Source organism: Ranitomeya variabilis, chromosome 3 (assembly GCF_051348905.1).
Source record: "Ranitomeya variabilis isolate aRanVar5 chromosome 3, aRanVar5.hap1, whole genome shotgun sequence".
NCBI lineage: Eukaryota > Metazoa > Chordata > Amphibia > Anura > Dendrobatidae > Ranitomeya > Ranitomeya variabilis.
Window position 1 is genome coordinate 448,382,075 of NC_135234.1, and position 12,952 is coordinate 448,395,026.

Sequence of the window (12,952 nt, forward strand, 5' to 3'; positions counted from 1 at the left end):
TATATTGCATCACTTGTGGGAAAAACCTAGAGGCGCTCCAGTTTCCAGCAACTCCAAATGTCACGAGACACAGACAGGGACTTTTAGGGCGTGCTGGGAATTGTAGATCCACAGGAGCTACCACCCCTGCTATGGTGTTGTCTATAAGCAAGCACACTTAGCACAGACGTGCGCTCTATGGAGACGCTCCGGCTGCTGTTGGCGGCATTATTTGGGCGGGCAGGTTTATACTGGCGGCTCCATAGTCGTAGTAACCAGCAGCACACGGTCACTGATGTGTAGTAAGTAACTAGAACGTGAGGCGGGACCGAGGCTGTCAGCGCACAGAGGCCTCCGCACCAATCACACGGCGGCCTCCCGCACCAATCACACGGCGGCCTCCCGCACCAATCACACGGCGGCCTCCCGCACCAATCACACGGCGGCCTCCCGCACCAATCACACGGCGGCCTCCCGCACCAATCACACGGCGGCCTCCCGCACCAATCACACGGCGGCCTCCCGCACCAATCACACGGCGGCCTCCCGCACCAATCACACGGCGGCCTCCCGCACCAATCACACGGCGGCCTCCCGCACCAATCACACGGCGGCCTCCAGTACCTCACCAATCACACGGCGGCCTCCCTCACCAGAACAGGCCGCGGTCGTCGGAAATTGACATCACAGCCGGGGCGGGCAGCTTGAAACATGGCGGCGGTGGGGAGCAGTGCGGAGGGATGGCAGAACGTGTTGAGTGAACACAAGCTCTTCTCCCAGCTGAAGGCACAGACTGGCAACAGGAGCTGTGCGCAGCTGAAGAACCTGCTGTGCTGTGTGGACGGTGACCTGCTGGTCTGGAACCAGGAGGACTGCGCCTTCCACTCTATCAGACTGCGGAGCCTCAGTGGGGACAGCGTCTGTGAGCAGGTGAGGACCCCTCAGAGTAGGTGCACACGGTCAGTAAACGCTGCGGGTTGGACGCTGCGTACATCCGCAGCGGCCAGATGTTACAGCATAGCGGATGGGATTTGAAGAAATCCCATGTCCACTTTGCATGCACTGGCACCCGCGGGTTCCCTGTGGAGACCGACATGCGACGCGTCTTTCCAGACCGCATCATGTCTATTTCTCTTGCAGAGACGCTCAGTCTCCACGAGATAAATGTCCCCATACAATGTATTGGGAGCGGTGATTCTGCACAGTTCAATGAACACATGCGGAATCCCCTGCGTTCAGTAGCCGGCAGCGGATATGTGCTGCGTCCAAAGCGCTGCCAATTACTGACTGTGTGCACATACCCTTATTACTGACTGGTGGTCCCCGAGCTGCAGCTGGGCGACATGACCAGACCTTATAGCCTCTAGTACAGGCTCGGTGCAGCAGCTGCTGGCTACGCGAGGAGCGTGTGCCGGTGCAGAGGACCGGAGGGCCGACGTATAGGAAAGCTGTGTTGGGTACTGTTAGACTTTCTGTGGCAATTCCCTGTGGGTTTTCTTACCTCTGCTTGATGCCATTGAATGAGAACATGCATTGTTTACATCTGGAAGGTGAATTGGACCTGGTCGTGATGATTGCACCTGTTCCTTGCCCATTGGATTGTTTTCTCTGCAGCAGAAAAAACAATCTAAATACTTGGGTATAGATTTTCAGTGCATAATCTGCACCCAGGATTCATCACATACGATAGCGACAAATGAATACAATGCAGCGAGGCGCCCTGATGTGAATAAGCTTAACAGCAGCTATAACAGTTTATAAAACTGGAACGAAAATAGGCATCAAATTGGCACTGAAGGGCGTTATTGACAGGGTTGAATGACTTTGCGCCACTGCCCCACATCAAATTTAGGTCACTTCAGCCTGGCCCGAATGGGTTCCGGTCATGAAAGCGAGCAAATAGCTATTTTAACTATTTTAACATATTTGAATAAGTAACTGGTGTTTTTCAGGGGTTAAATGACTTTAGGCCACTGATCTTACACCACCAATACACAGTTAGCGATGGCCCGCATCAAATTCGGGTAATTCCAGTCTGGCCCAAATGGGTTCTGTGCATCAGAACGGACATCAGAGTGGGCAAATACTGAAAAGTGGCTAAGTAACTTGTGTTTTTCAGGGGTTTAATGAGTGACCGAAATATATTGCGAGTCATCTCTATGCATGTAATACTGAAGTGAGATCAGTGGCTCAGTCATTTAACCCCTGAAACACACCAGACCCTTATTCAAATCTGTGAAAATTTTACTTTTTGACCACTTTGATGCCAGTTCTGATGCCCAGGACCCATTTGGACCAGGCTGGAAAGACGTGAATTAGATCAGGGTACCCCACATCAATGTGTCTGCAGTGTGAGATCAGAGGCCTAAAGTCATTAACCCTTCTAATAATGCTGTTCAGTGCCCACCCTGATGCCCATTTTTGTGCCAGTTTTATAACTTGTAGCTGCTAAAGGGGTTGTCTCAAGAGGAATCTTCAGTAGAGCACTGCCAGACTTTTTGTTTTTCAGGGGGTAGGTGTGCACACGATCAGGATCTGAATAAACTTGCAGCGTTAAACTAGCAGCAGACAGCTGTGACAGCATAGTGGATAGGGATTTCTAGAAATCCTTTTTCCACTATGCTTCCATAGTCGCTAACAAATCACCCGCGGACACTAACATGTGGCTCGTCTATCAAGACCGCAGCATGTCAATTTCTCTTGCGGAGACGTTAGTCTCTGGAGATTTACCTGCATTCAATAGACGGCAGCACTTTGGACGTAGTGAACATACGCTGCGTCCAAATCGCTGCTAGTTCCGGATCATGGGCACCCGGCCTTACACTTCAGATTAGAGGGGTGACCTTGCTGCTGGTCTGAACGGAACACTCTCCTAGCGTTGAGCGCACAGTGACTGAGACTGGTCAGATCCAATGATCCAGCCAACTTTAGAGTGACGCACTCTCCCTATCTAGATCACTGACCACACTGGGACTGCAGGGTGGCCGGTTACCAAGACAATGAGCTGTACGCTATCAAGTTATAAATCCGTCTGGTCTTGACAATGGAGAGTATTTTTAATAAGTGCTAAAATTGTAAAGTTGCTTGTTTTTTACAACCCCTTTGCAATTTTACACTAATCTTGATGAATTGTGGCCATAGCTAGAATAAAAAAAACAAAACAAAAAAGCTAGACTGGGAGATAACTACACCCAGGGACATCCTCTTGTCTTCTTCCCACCTGTCTTGGCTAGATTAACAGGTTTCTCCCTATATGCAAGTAAAGAGACCGATTAAAGCTGAGAAGGGGAGGGAAAATCTGGAGGGAGCCCCTCGGACACTTCTCCCTATGCCTGGCTTTTTTGTAAGGAGTGACCCTGTTTAGATTTAGCAGGGTTCAGGCAGCAGGAATCTGTCAGGTTCGCATTAATTGCTGCAATTCAAAACTGTATTATGACAACCCTTGTGTCACTTGGACACATTAGTATTTGGAGGTGTCAGCAGCTACGGGACCAGGCCTGAATGCCAGATGTTGGGCATCAGTGGGTTGGGCATGGATCTTTCTGCTTGTTGATCCAATAAGATTTTGTGAATATAAACATTTATGTACTTTTCGGCAGTTTAGAGATAGTAAAGCTTCAGTTATTTGTGATTTCTTAATTTTTCAGCAACTGCTGTGTATCAACCCTCCACTGTTCAATGTCACTGAAGTTCTGCTGAACCCTACTCAACAACATATTGCTTTGATTGGAAGCAAGGGCTTGATGGTACTGGATGTCCCTAAACGCTGGGGTAAAAACTCTGAGTTTGAAGGAGGCCAAAAGACAGTGAATTGCAGGTATGTTAAAATATTAGGAATTGCTTCAAAGGGTTTGTCCTGTCTTAAACTACAAGTCTGCACTCTTCGACTCCAGACTTGTGAATCCTCACTTCGTGCGCACTGTGGCGGTCATGCGACTTCAAGTATGTAATATGCATACTCCCGGCCACATTCCGACTAGATGGGCATAGCCCACTCAATACACTTGTATTGTATACACTTGCACAATTTTTGAAGTTTTGCAAAAATGTTGTTATTTAATCCCTTAATGACCGCTAATACACCTTTTTAACTGCGGCAGTTAAGGGTACTTATTCCTCATTGCCGCTTTTCACCGGCTGACATCTGCTGGTCGGTACCCATCAACAATAGGGAATATTTCTTATTGGTTATTTTGATGACTGTGATAGATCCTATCAGTGATATAAAAAAAAAAAGTAAAATCCAATCCCCCTTTGTCACCGCCTTAGTTAGAATAAAAATTAGAAAATTTAATTTGGGGTTGGCGTTAGAATTGATATGATGGCTAGTGTGTGCAAGTGCTTGCTACTCGAGTTTGCATCGGGTGGTACGGTATGCACGGAGTATCGTGGACCCCCTGCATGTTTTTTTTTAGGGTGTCTTAACAGCCTTGAAACATGCGGGGCAGGGACTTGAGAATGTCACTCGAGCACCCACGATATTCAGTGCCTAACTGAGCACCCAATGCAATCTGGAGTAGCGAACACTTGCACTCAACACTGACAACATATTCAATATGACAATCTAGTGTTATCAGATTCTGTGTCGTACCTGTGGGTTCAGAATGCTCACTATACCCCTGGATAAAATCCTTGAGGGGTGTGCTTTCCAAAATGGGTCACTTGTGGAGAGTTTCCACTGTTTAGGCACATCAGGGGCTCTCCAAATGCGACATGGCGTCCACTCTCTATTCCATCCGATTTTGCATTCAAAAAGTCAAACGGCGCTCCTTCCCTTCTGAGCCCTGCCATGTGGCCAAACAGTAGATTTCCCCCACATACGGGGTATCGGCGTACTCAGGAGAATTTGCACAATAAATTACTCTGTCGCCTCATTGGGGGACACAGGACCATGGGTGTTATGCTGCTGTCCACTAGGAGGCAACACTATGCATAATCTGAAAAAGATTAACTGTGGCTCCTCCTGTGCAGTATACACCCCTGGACGGCATCAGCCTTCTCCAGTTTTTGCTTAGTGTCGCAAAGGAGGCACACCTAAAGATTTTTACTCCGTTTTACTCCGTTTCCCGTTTTCCGACGGGATTACAGATGAAGAAAAGAGGGTCTCCTGTGAGACCCCCGGCATGGCTCCTTCCTCGGCCCCCTATTATGGGGTGCCCAGTTGAAGTTGAGATGGCTATTCCCCATGCTGCTCCTTCCCCAACCTCTCGGGTGTTGGTTCGAAGTCGAGACCCCCCTCCTTCCCCAATTCCTTTTGGTTTCTGGGTTGAGGTCGAGGCGAGGATAAAGGCCCCTGAAGGTGTGTGACAAAAGCACCCTCCCTATCCTCCTCTGGGGGTATTAGGTTGAGACACCTCAGGTAAGGCCTGTACAGGCAGCATCCTACAGCTCCCAGCAATGGGCCAGCACACTGCGCCTGCATCCAGGGACCCCAGCCCAGCTGCGGGCTCCTGTTGGGGCCGGGGGGAGTGCAGGCAGGCATGGCACATACAGACACAGGGTTCCCTGCGTCCCTGTCTCTGCGGCAGCACCAGCTCTATACTGCCTCAGGGGGACCCCAGCCGGGCTCCCCCTTCCGCTTATAGCCCCACCGCCATCCTGCCTTCAAATCCGGAGGGGTCCGGTTCAGATCCGACCCCCTCCCGGACTTTCGCGCCGGCCTGGAGCCCTTCTGGGCCTCAGGCATCTAATTTAGGCCCCGGCTTCGGCCTAGCTGAAGCAGCAGCCTCCTCTCCGCCCCCCGGATGACAAATATGACACTCTACAGTGTCATACAAGGGGCGGATCGAGACAGAAAGGGCGGGTTTTTTATAGCCTTGCCGCCTTTTTCCAGCTCTCCGCCCCCTTCTCCTCCTCTCTCCTCTGTCTCTGCAGCCATTTTCGGCTGCAGATTAACCCTGCATCTCCCGGTCTGCAGGACCAGGCAGCCAGTCTCCGGGGGGCACAGGACTGTGGATTTTCGGTGCTGGACCTAGGGGTACACTGGTGGGGTAAGATCACAGCTGGGTTATCTTTACTCAGCTGTGAATCCATATTACCTATAAGCCTCCCCTGTAGGTTCTCTACCCCTGTAAGGTCCATCTGCTGGCAGCACTTCTGCACTCTGTGCACTATGCCGGGCTCAAGGTCTAAGAGAACCAGGCAGAACTGCTATTATGCATTCTGCACAGCCTGCGGGACCGCTCTCCCCAGTAGCAGCACGTACCCGCATTGTCAGAACTGTATACAAACTACTGTGTCACAGCCTCAAGAAGCCCCTGCCAATGCCTCGGTGTCTAATGCCACACCGGAATGGGCTACTCAGTTATCGCAATCTATGACGCAGTCTATAGATAACCTAACTTCCACATTGCTTCAGGCTCTGCAGGGTCATGCCCCGGCTATGACCGTTACCCAACAACGGGAGAGCTTGACTCAGGAACAAGATGCCCCTGGCACATCCACGTCTAGGTCAGGACGCAAGCGGATCCATACATCAAGTCCATCTGCGTCATCCCATAGCACACGGTCATCCCCCTCTAGGGAGAGACACCGTTGCTCCAGGTCATCTAGACCGTCCCATTCCAGGGACAGACAATGCAGATCTCCGCAATCCCCAACCAGAGAAGGCCTCCTCCCCAGCTCACCCAGCAGGGGACGCCTCAGTGATACACAGAATTCGGAAGGCATCTGCGACTCTGACTCAGACAGAGAAACTGAGGGGTCCCTGATCCCAATCCCTCCTAGCAATACAGCGCTAGTTGAGGACATAATATCGTCCATCCATCGGGTGCTGGACATTTCTGATCCGCCACCAGAGGCCCCAGAACATCAGATTTCCTTTGAAGGACCTCTGAAGCCGCCTAAGGTTTTTTCTAACCACCCAGAGTTTAAGGCGATCCTTAAAAAACAGCTCTCACAGCCTGAGAAAAAATTCGCTAATCGCAAATATCTGGAGGCGAGGTACCCCTTCCCACAGAAGGACACCAAGGAATGGACAGATCCACCTGAAGTGGATCCCCCAGTCTCCAGGCTAGCAGCACAGACCCTCCTTTCACTGCCAGATAGCTCAACCCTAAGGGACGCAGCAGACCGGCAGGTAGAACGCATGGCTCGTTCAATTTTCGAGGCTGCAGGGGCATCCCTGGCTCCCGCGTTCGCCTCAGTTTGGGCTGCCAAGGCCATCCTGGCCTGGGCAAACAATTTACAAGCCTTCCAAGCATCCGCTTCTGAACTGTCGGACCAAGCGGTTCAAATTGCTGTTGTAGCAGATTACATGCTCCATGCAGCTCTGGATTCAGCAAGGGGAGTCGCGGGGATAGCATCAAACGCCATCACGATTCGGCGTATCCTCTGGCTGCGGGAATGGAAAGCGGACGCAGCCTCAAAGAAGTCCCTCACGCACCTCCCCTACCTCAGTGGGAGACTTTTCGGTGAACAGTTGGACACTATGATATCCAACGCCACAGGGGGTAAGAGTACTTCTCTTCCCCAACTGAAACCTAAACGCACTTACAAGAAGCGTAACCAAACTCGATTCCGATCCTTTCGGAATTCCTCCGGCTGGTCCGTCTCGCGTCCAGTACAAAATCGTAACCGTTCCCCACGCAGGGACAACTCACGATCGACGCAAAGGTCGGACAAGACCTGGCAGTCAAAAGCAGGCCAGTCTAAGCCCAGAGGAGGAAAATCTCAGACCTTCTCCTCCTCATGACTCACGGACTCCGGAAGACACCACACCAGTAGGCGGCCGACTTTTGCTCTTTCATCAAGTCTGGCTGCCTATTACAGAAGACAGGTGGGTCACGGAACTAGTGTCTTCCGGATACAAAATAGACTTCACCTCCAATCCACCGGACCGGTTCTTCCTCTCTGTCCCCCCAAAACCGCCAGCCAAGGCTCGAGCCTACCACCAAGCGGTCTCCTCGCTTTGTCAATCAGGAGTCATAGTACCGGTACCCACGACCGACCGTTTCCGAGGGTTCTACTCCAATCTGTTCGTAGTTCCCAAGAAAGGAGGCAGTGTACGGCCCATACTAGACCTAAAACAGCTCAACAAATATGTACGGGTCCGTCATTTCCGCATGGAGTCCCTTCGGTCCATCATTGCGTCCATGGAGAAGGGAGAATATCTCGCCTCCATAGACATACAAGACGCATACCTGCATATACCCATTGCACCTGCCCATCAGAGGTTTCTCAGGTTCGCAATAGGCCAGGACCACTACCAATTCGTGGCTCTCCCCTTTGGACTCGCCACGGCTCCCAGAGTGTTCACCAAGGTCATGGCAGCCACCATGGACGTCCTGCATTCCAGAGGCATAGTAGTCGTTCCATACCTGGACGATCTACTCATCAAGGCTCCCACCTTCAAGGACTGCGAGCTCAGCGTCTCAATCACAACCGATACTCTCAGTCGCATGGGCTGGTTAATCAACCTACAAAAGTCATCACCAACCCCGAGTCAGTCCCTGACCTTCCTGGGAATGTTATTCAACACCTCCAGGGGTCTAGTGCTCCTTCCCAAGGACAAGGCACTGGCTCTCCGACTAGCAGTTCGCACCCTCCTCCGCAAACCCCCTCGATCTCTCCGGTTTGCCATGAGAGTTCTCGGCAAGATGGCAGCGGCAATAGAAGCTGTCCCATTTGCCCAGTTTCACCTCAGACCTCTCCAACTAGCCATTCTCAAGTCCTGGGACAGGAATCCCTTTTCTCTCGACAGGGAGTTCCAGCTAACGTCGTCAACCAGGAGGTCCCTGCACTGGTGGCTCAAGCCAACCTCGCTAGCAAAGGGGAAATCTTTTCTCTCAGGTCAATGGAAGGTCCTGACCACCGACGCGAGCCTGACGGGTTGGGGTGCGGTGCACCTACACCACAGGGCAAGTGGTCCCCAGCGGAAGCGACCATGCCCATCAACATCCTGGAAATTCGTGCCATCCTACTGGCATTGAGGGCCTTCCATCACTTATTGGCAGCCTCTCACATCAGGATACAGTCGGACAATGCCACGGCTGTGGCATATGTGAATCATCAAGGGGGGACCCGCAGTACCCAGACGATGCGGGAAGTGTCACATATCCTCCGCTGGGCGGAGGACACAGGGTCGGTTCTTTCGGCGGTCCACATTCCGGGTGTGGACAACTGGGAAGCAGACTTCCTCAGCCGACAAGGAATAGACTCGGGAGAGTGGTCTCTCCATCCCGAAATTTTTCAACAGATCTGTCTCCGCTGGGGGACCCCGGATGTGGACCTAATGGCATCCCATTTCAATGCCAAGGTCTCCAACTTCATTGCCAGAACACACGATCCGCGGTCGCTCGGAGCAGACGCTCTGGTTCAGGACTGGACCCAGTTCCAGCTTCTGTACATTTTTCCACCTCTCCCCCTGATATCCAGAGTGGTGAGGAAGATCAAACAAGAGGGAGTTCCAACCATCCTCATTGCACCAGACTGGCCCAGACGCACATGGTACGCCGACATCGTACAACTCACAGCAGACGCCCCTTGGCGTCTCCCCGACCGCCACGATCTTCTATCACAAGGGCCGTTCTACCACCAGAACTCAGGGGCTCTCAATTTGACGGCGTGGCCCTTGAGACCTGGGTTCTAACCCAGGCAGGGCTCTCGGCAGATGTCATTGGAACCATGATCAGAGCACGGAAACCAGCCTCTGCCAAGATTTATTACCGTACCTGGAAAGCTTTCTTTACCTGGTGCGAATCTCGTGGTCAGATCCCACTCCCTTATTCCATACCCAAAGTACTTGGTTTTCTCCAATCGGGTCTGGAGGTCAGGCTGTCCTTGGGCTCGCTTAAGAGCCAGGTGTCAGCCCTCTCAGTGCTTTTCCAAAGGCGCATTGCTACCAAGCCGCAAGTAAGGACTTTCCTTCAGGGGGTTTCCCGATTGGTTCCCCCCTACAGACGACCACTAGAAACGTGGGACCTCAACCTGGTCCTGACAGCATTGCAGGAACCACCCTTCGAACCTCTTAAGGAGGTCCCGCTCCGCCTTCTTTCCCAGAAGGTGGTTTTCCTGGTGGCAATCACCTCGCTACGCAGGGTGTCTGAACTGACAGCACTTTCCTGCAGACGGCCTTTCCTGGCATTTCACCAGGACAAGGTAGTTCTTCGTACGGTCCCGTCCTTCCTCCCGAAGGTTGTGTCCGACTTCCACCTCAATGAGGAAATTTCACTACCATCCCTTTGTCCGGTTCATAGAGTGGAGAAGGCTCTGCATACGCTTGACCTTGTCAGGGCTTTGCGTATATACGTGTCTAGGACTGCGTCCTTCCGGAGGTCTGATTCCCTTTTCCTCCTTCCGGAAGGCGGCCACAAGGGTATGCCAGCTTCCAAAGCTACTCTTGCCAGGTGGATCAAATCCACCATACAAGAGGCGTATCGCCTTAAGAATTCTCCTCTTCCAGCCGGCATTACGGCACACTCTACACGGGCGGTAGGGGCCTCCTGGGCCATTCGGCACCAGGCTTCGGCACAACAAGTGTGTAAGGCGGCCACTTGGACTAGCTTACACACGTTTACTAAACACTACAGGGTTCATACCCAGTCCTCAGCGGACGCGAGCCTGGGTAGACGTGTCCTGCAGGCGGCGGTGCCCTAAGTGTACGGGCCTGTCTGCACAATATTCGTCCATTGCTTCCCACCCAGGGACTGCTTTAGGACGTCCCATGGTCCTGTGTCCCCCAATGAGGCGACAGAGTAAAGGAGATTTTTGTGTACTCACCGTAAAATCTCTTTCTCTTAGCCTCTAATTGGGGGACACAGCTCCCACCCTGTTGCCCTTTCCGGGCTGTTGTAACTGAGTTCTCATATTGTTTCTTGAGCTCGTACATAGTTGCCTTCTTACAGGCATAATTATGTTATTCATGTTACGTTCCTCCTACTGCTTTTGCACAAAACTGGAGAAGGCTGATGCCGTCCAGGGGTGTATACTGCAGAGGAGGAGCCACAGTTAATCTTTTTCAGATTATGCATAGTGTCGCCTCCTAGTGGACAGCAGCATAACACCCATGGTCCTGTGTCCCCCAATTAGAGGCTAAGAGAAAGAGATTTTACGGTGAGTACACAAAAATCTCCTTTTTGTGGTCTATTTTCTCCTGTTGCCCTTGTGAAAATAAAAAAAAGTTTATCTAAAGTAAAATTTTGTGTAAAAAGTTAAATGTTCATTTTTTTTTTTTCCTCCCACATTGCTTCAGTTCTCTTGAAGCAACTGAAGGGTTAATAAACTTCTTGAATGTGGTTCTGAGCACCTTGAGGGGTGGAGATTTTATAATGGTGTCACTTTTGGGTATTTTCTGCCATATACAGGTCCTTCTCAAAAAATTAGCATATAGTGTTAAATTTCATTATTTACCATAATGTAATGATTACAATTAAACTTTCATATACTATAGATTCTTTATCCACCAACTGAAATTTGTCAGGTCTTTTATTGTTTTAATACTGATGATTTTGGCATACAACTCCTGATAACCCAAAAAACCTGTCTCAATAAATTAGCATATCAAGAAAAGGTTCTCTAAATGACCTATTACCCTAATCTTCTGAATCAACTAATTAACTCTAAACACATGCAAAAGATACCTGAGGCTTTTAAAAACTCCCTGCCTGGTTCATTACTCAAAACCCCCATCATGGGTAAGACTAGCGACCTGACAGATGTCAAGAAGGCCATCATTGACACCCTCAAGCAAGAGGGTAAGACCCAGAAAGAAATTTCTCAACAAATAGGCTGTTCCCAGAGTGCTGTATCAAGGCACCTCAATGGTAAGTCTGTTGGAAGGAAACAATGTGGCAGAAAACGCTGTACAACGAGAAGAGGTGACCGAAACCTGAGGAAGCAGTGGACTGAGTCTGGTGTGGAAACATCCAGAGCCACCGTGCACAGGCGTGTGCAGGAAATGGGCTACAGGTGCCGCATTCCCCAGGTAAAGCCACTTTTGAACCATAAACAGCGGCAGAAGCGCCTGACCTGGGCTACAGAGAAGCAGCACTGGACTGTTGCTAAGTGGTCCCAAGTACTTTTTTCTGATGAAAGCAAATTTTGCATGTCATTCGGAAATCAAGGTGCCAGAGTCTGGAGGAAGACTGGGGAGAAGGAAATGCCAAAATGCCTGAAGTCCAGTGTCAAGTACCCAGTCAGTGATGGTGTGGGGTGCCATGTCAGCTGCTGGTGTTGGTCCACTGTGTTTCATCAAGGGCAGGGTCAATGCAGCTAGCTATCAGGAGATTTTGGAGCACTTCATGCTTCCCTCGGCTGAAATGCTTTATGGAGATGAAGATTTCATTTTCCAGCACGAACTGGCACCTGCTCACAGTGCCAAAACCACTGGTAAATGGTTTACTGACCATGGTATTACTGTGCTCAATTGGCCTGCCAACTCTCCTGACCTGAACCCCATAGAGAATCTGTGGGATATTGTGAAGAGAAAGTTGAGAGACGCAAGACCCAACACTCTGGATGAGCTTAAGGCCGCTATTGAAGCATCCTGGGCCTCCATAACATCTCAGCAGTGTCACAGGCTGATTGCCTCCATGCCACGCCGCATTGAAGCAGTCATTTCTGCCAAAGGATTCCCGACCAAGTATTGAGTGCATAACTGAACATTATTATTTGATGGTTTTTTTGTTTGTTATTAAAAAACACTTTTATTTGATTGGTCGGGTGAAATATGCTAATTTATTGAGACAGGTTTTTTGGGTTATCAGGAGTTGTATGCCAAAATCATCAGTATTAAAACAATAAAAGACCTGACAAATTTCAGTTGGTGGATAATGAATCTATAGTATATGAAAGTTTAATTGTAATCATTACATTATGGTAAATAATGAAATTTAACACTATATGCTAATTTTTTGAGAAGGACCTGTAGACCCTCAAAGTAACTTCAAATATGATGTGATCCCAATGGAAAAAACTGTTCTCTGAAAAATGAGAAATTGCTGGTCAACTTTTAACCCTTATAACGTAACCAACA

General features: G+C 50.2%; 1 protein-coding gene across 1 annotated transcript in view; it reads left to right on the plus strand.

The window, feature by feature from the left end:
* The first annotated feature begins 578 nt into the window (after positions 1-578).
* Positions 579-12,952, plus strand: part of NUP88 (nucleoporin 88) — a 101,472-nt gene continuing 89,098 nt past the window's right edge. Inside the window, exons 1-2 of the mRNA XM_077296505.1 lie at positions 579-909; positions 3,627-3,796. Of these exons, the coding sequence (XP_077152620.1) occupies positions 691-909; positions 3,627-3,796 (389 nt within the window). The 5' untranslated portion in view covers positions 579-690. The remainder of the gene's footprint in view (positions 910-3,626; positions 3,797-12,952) is intronic.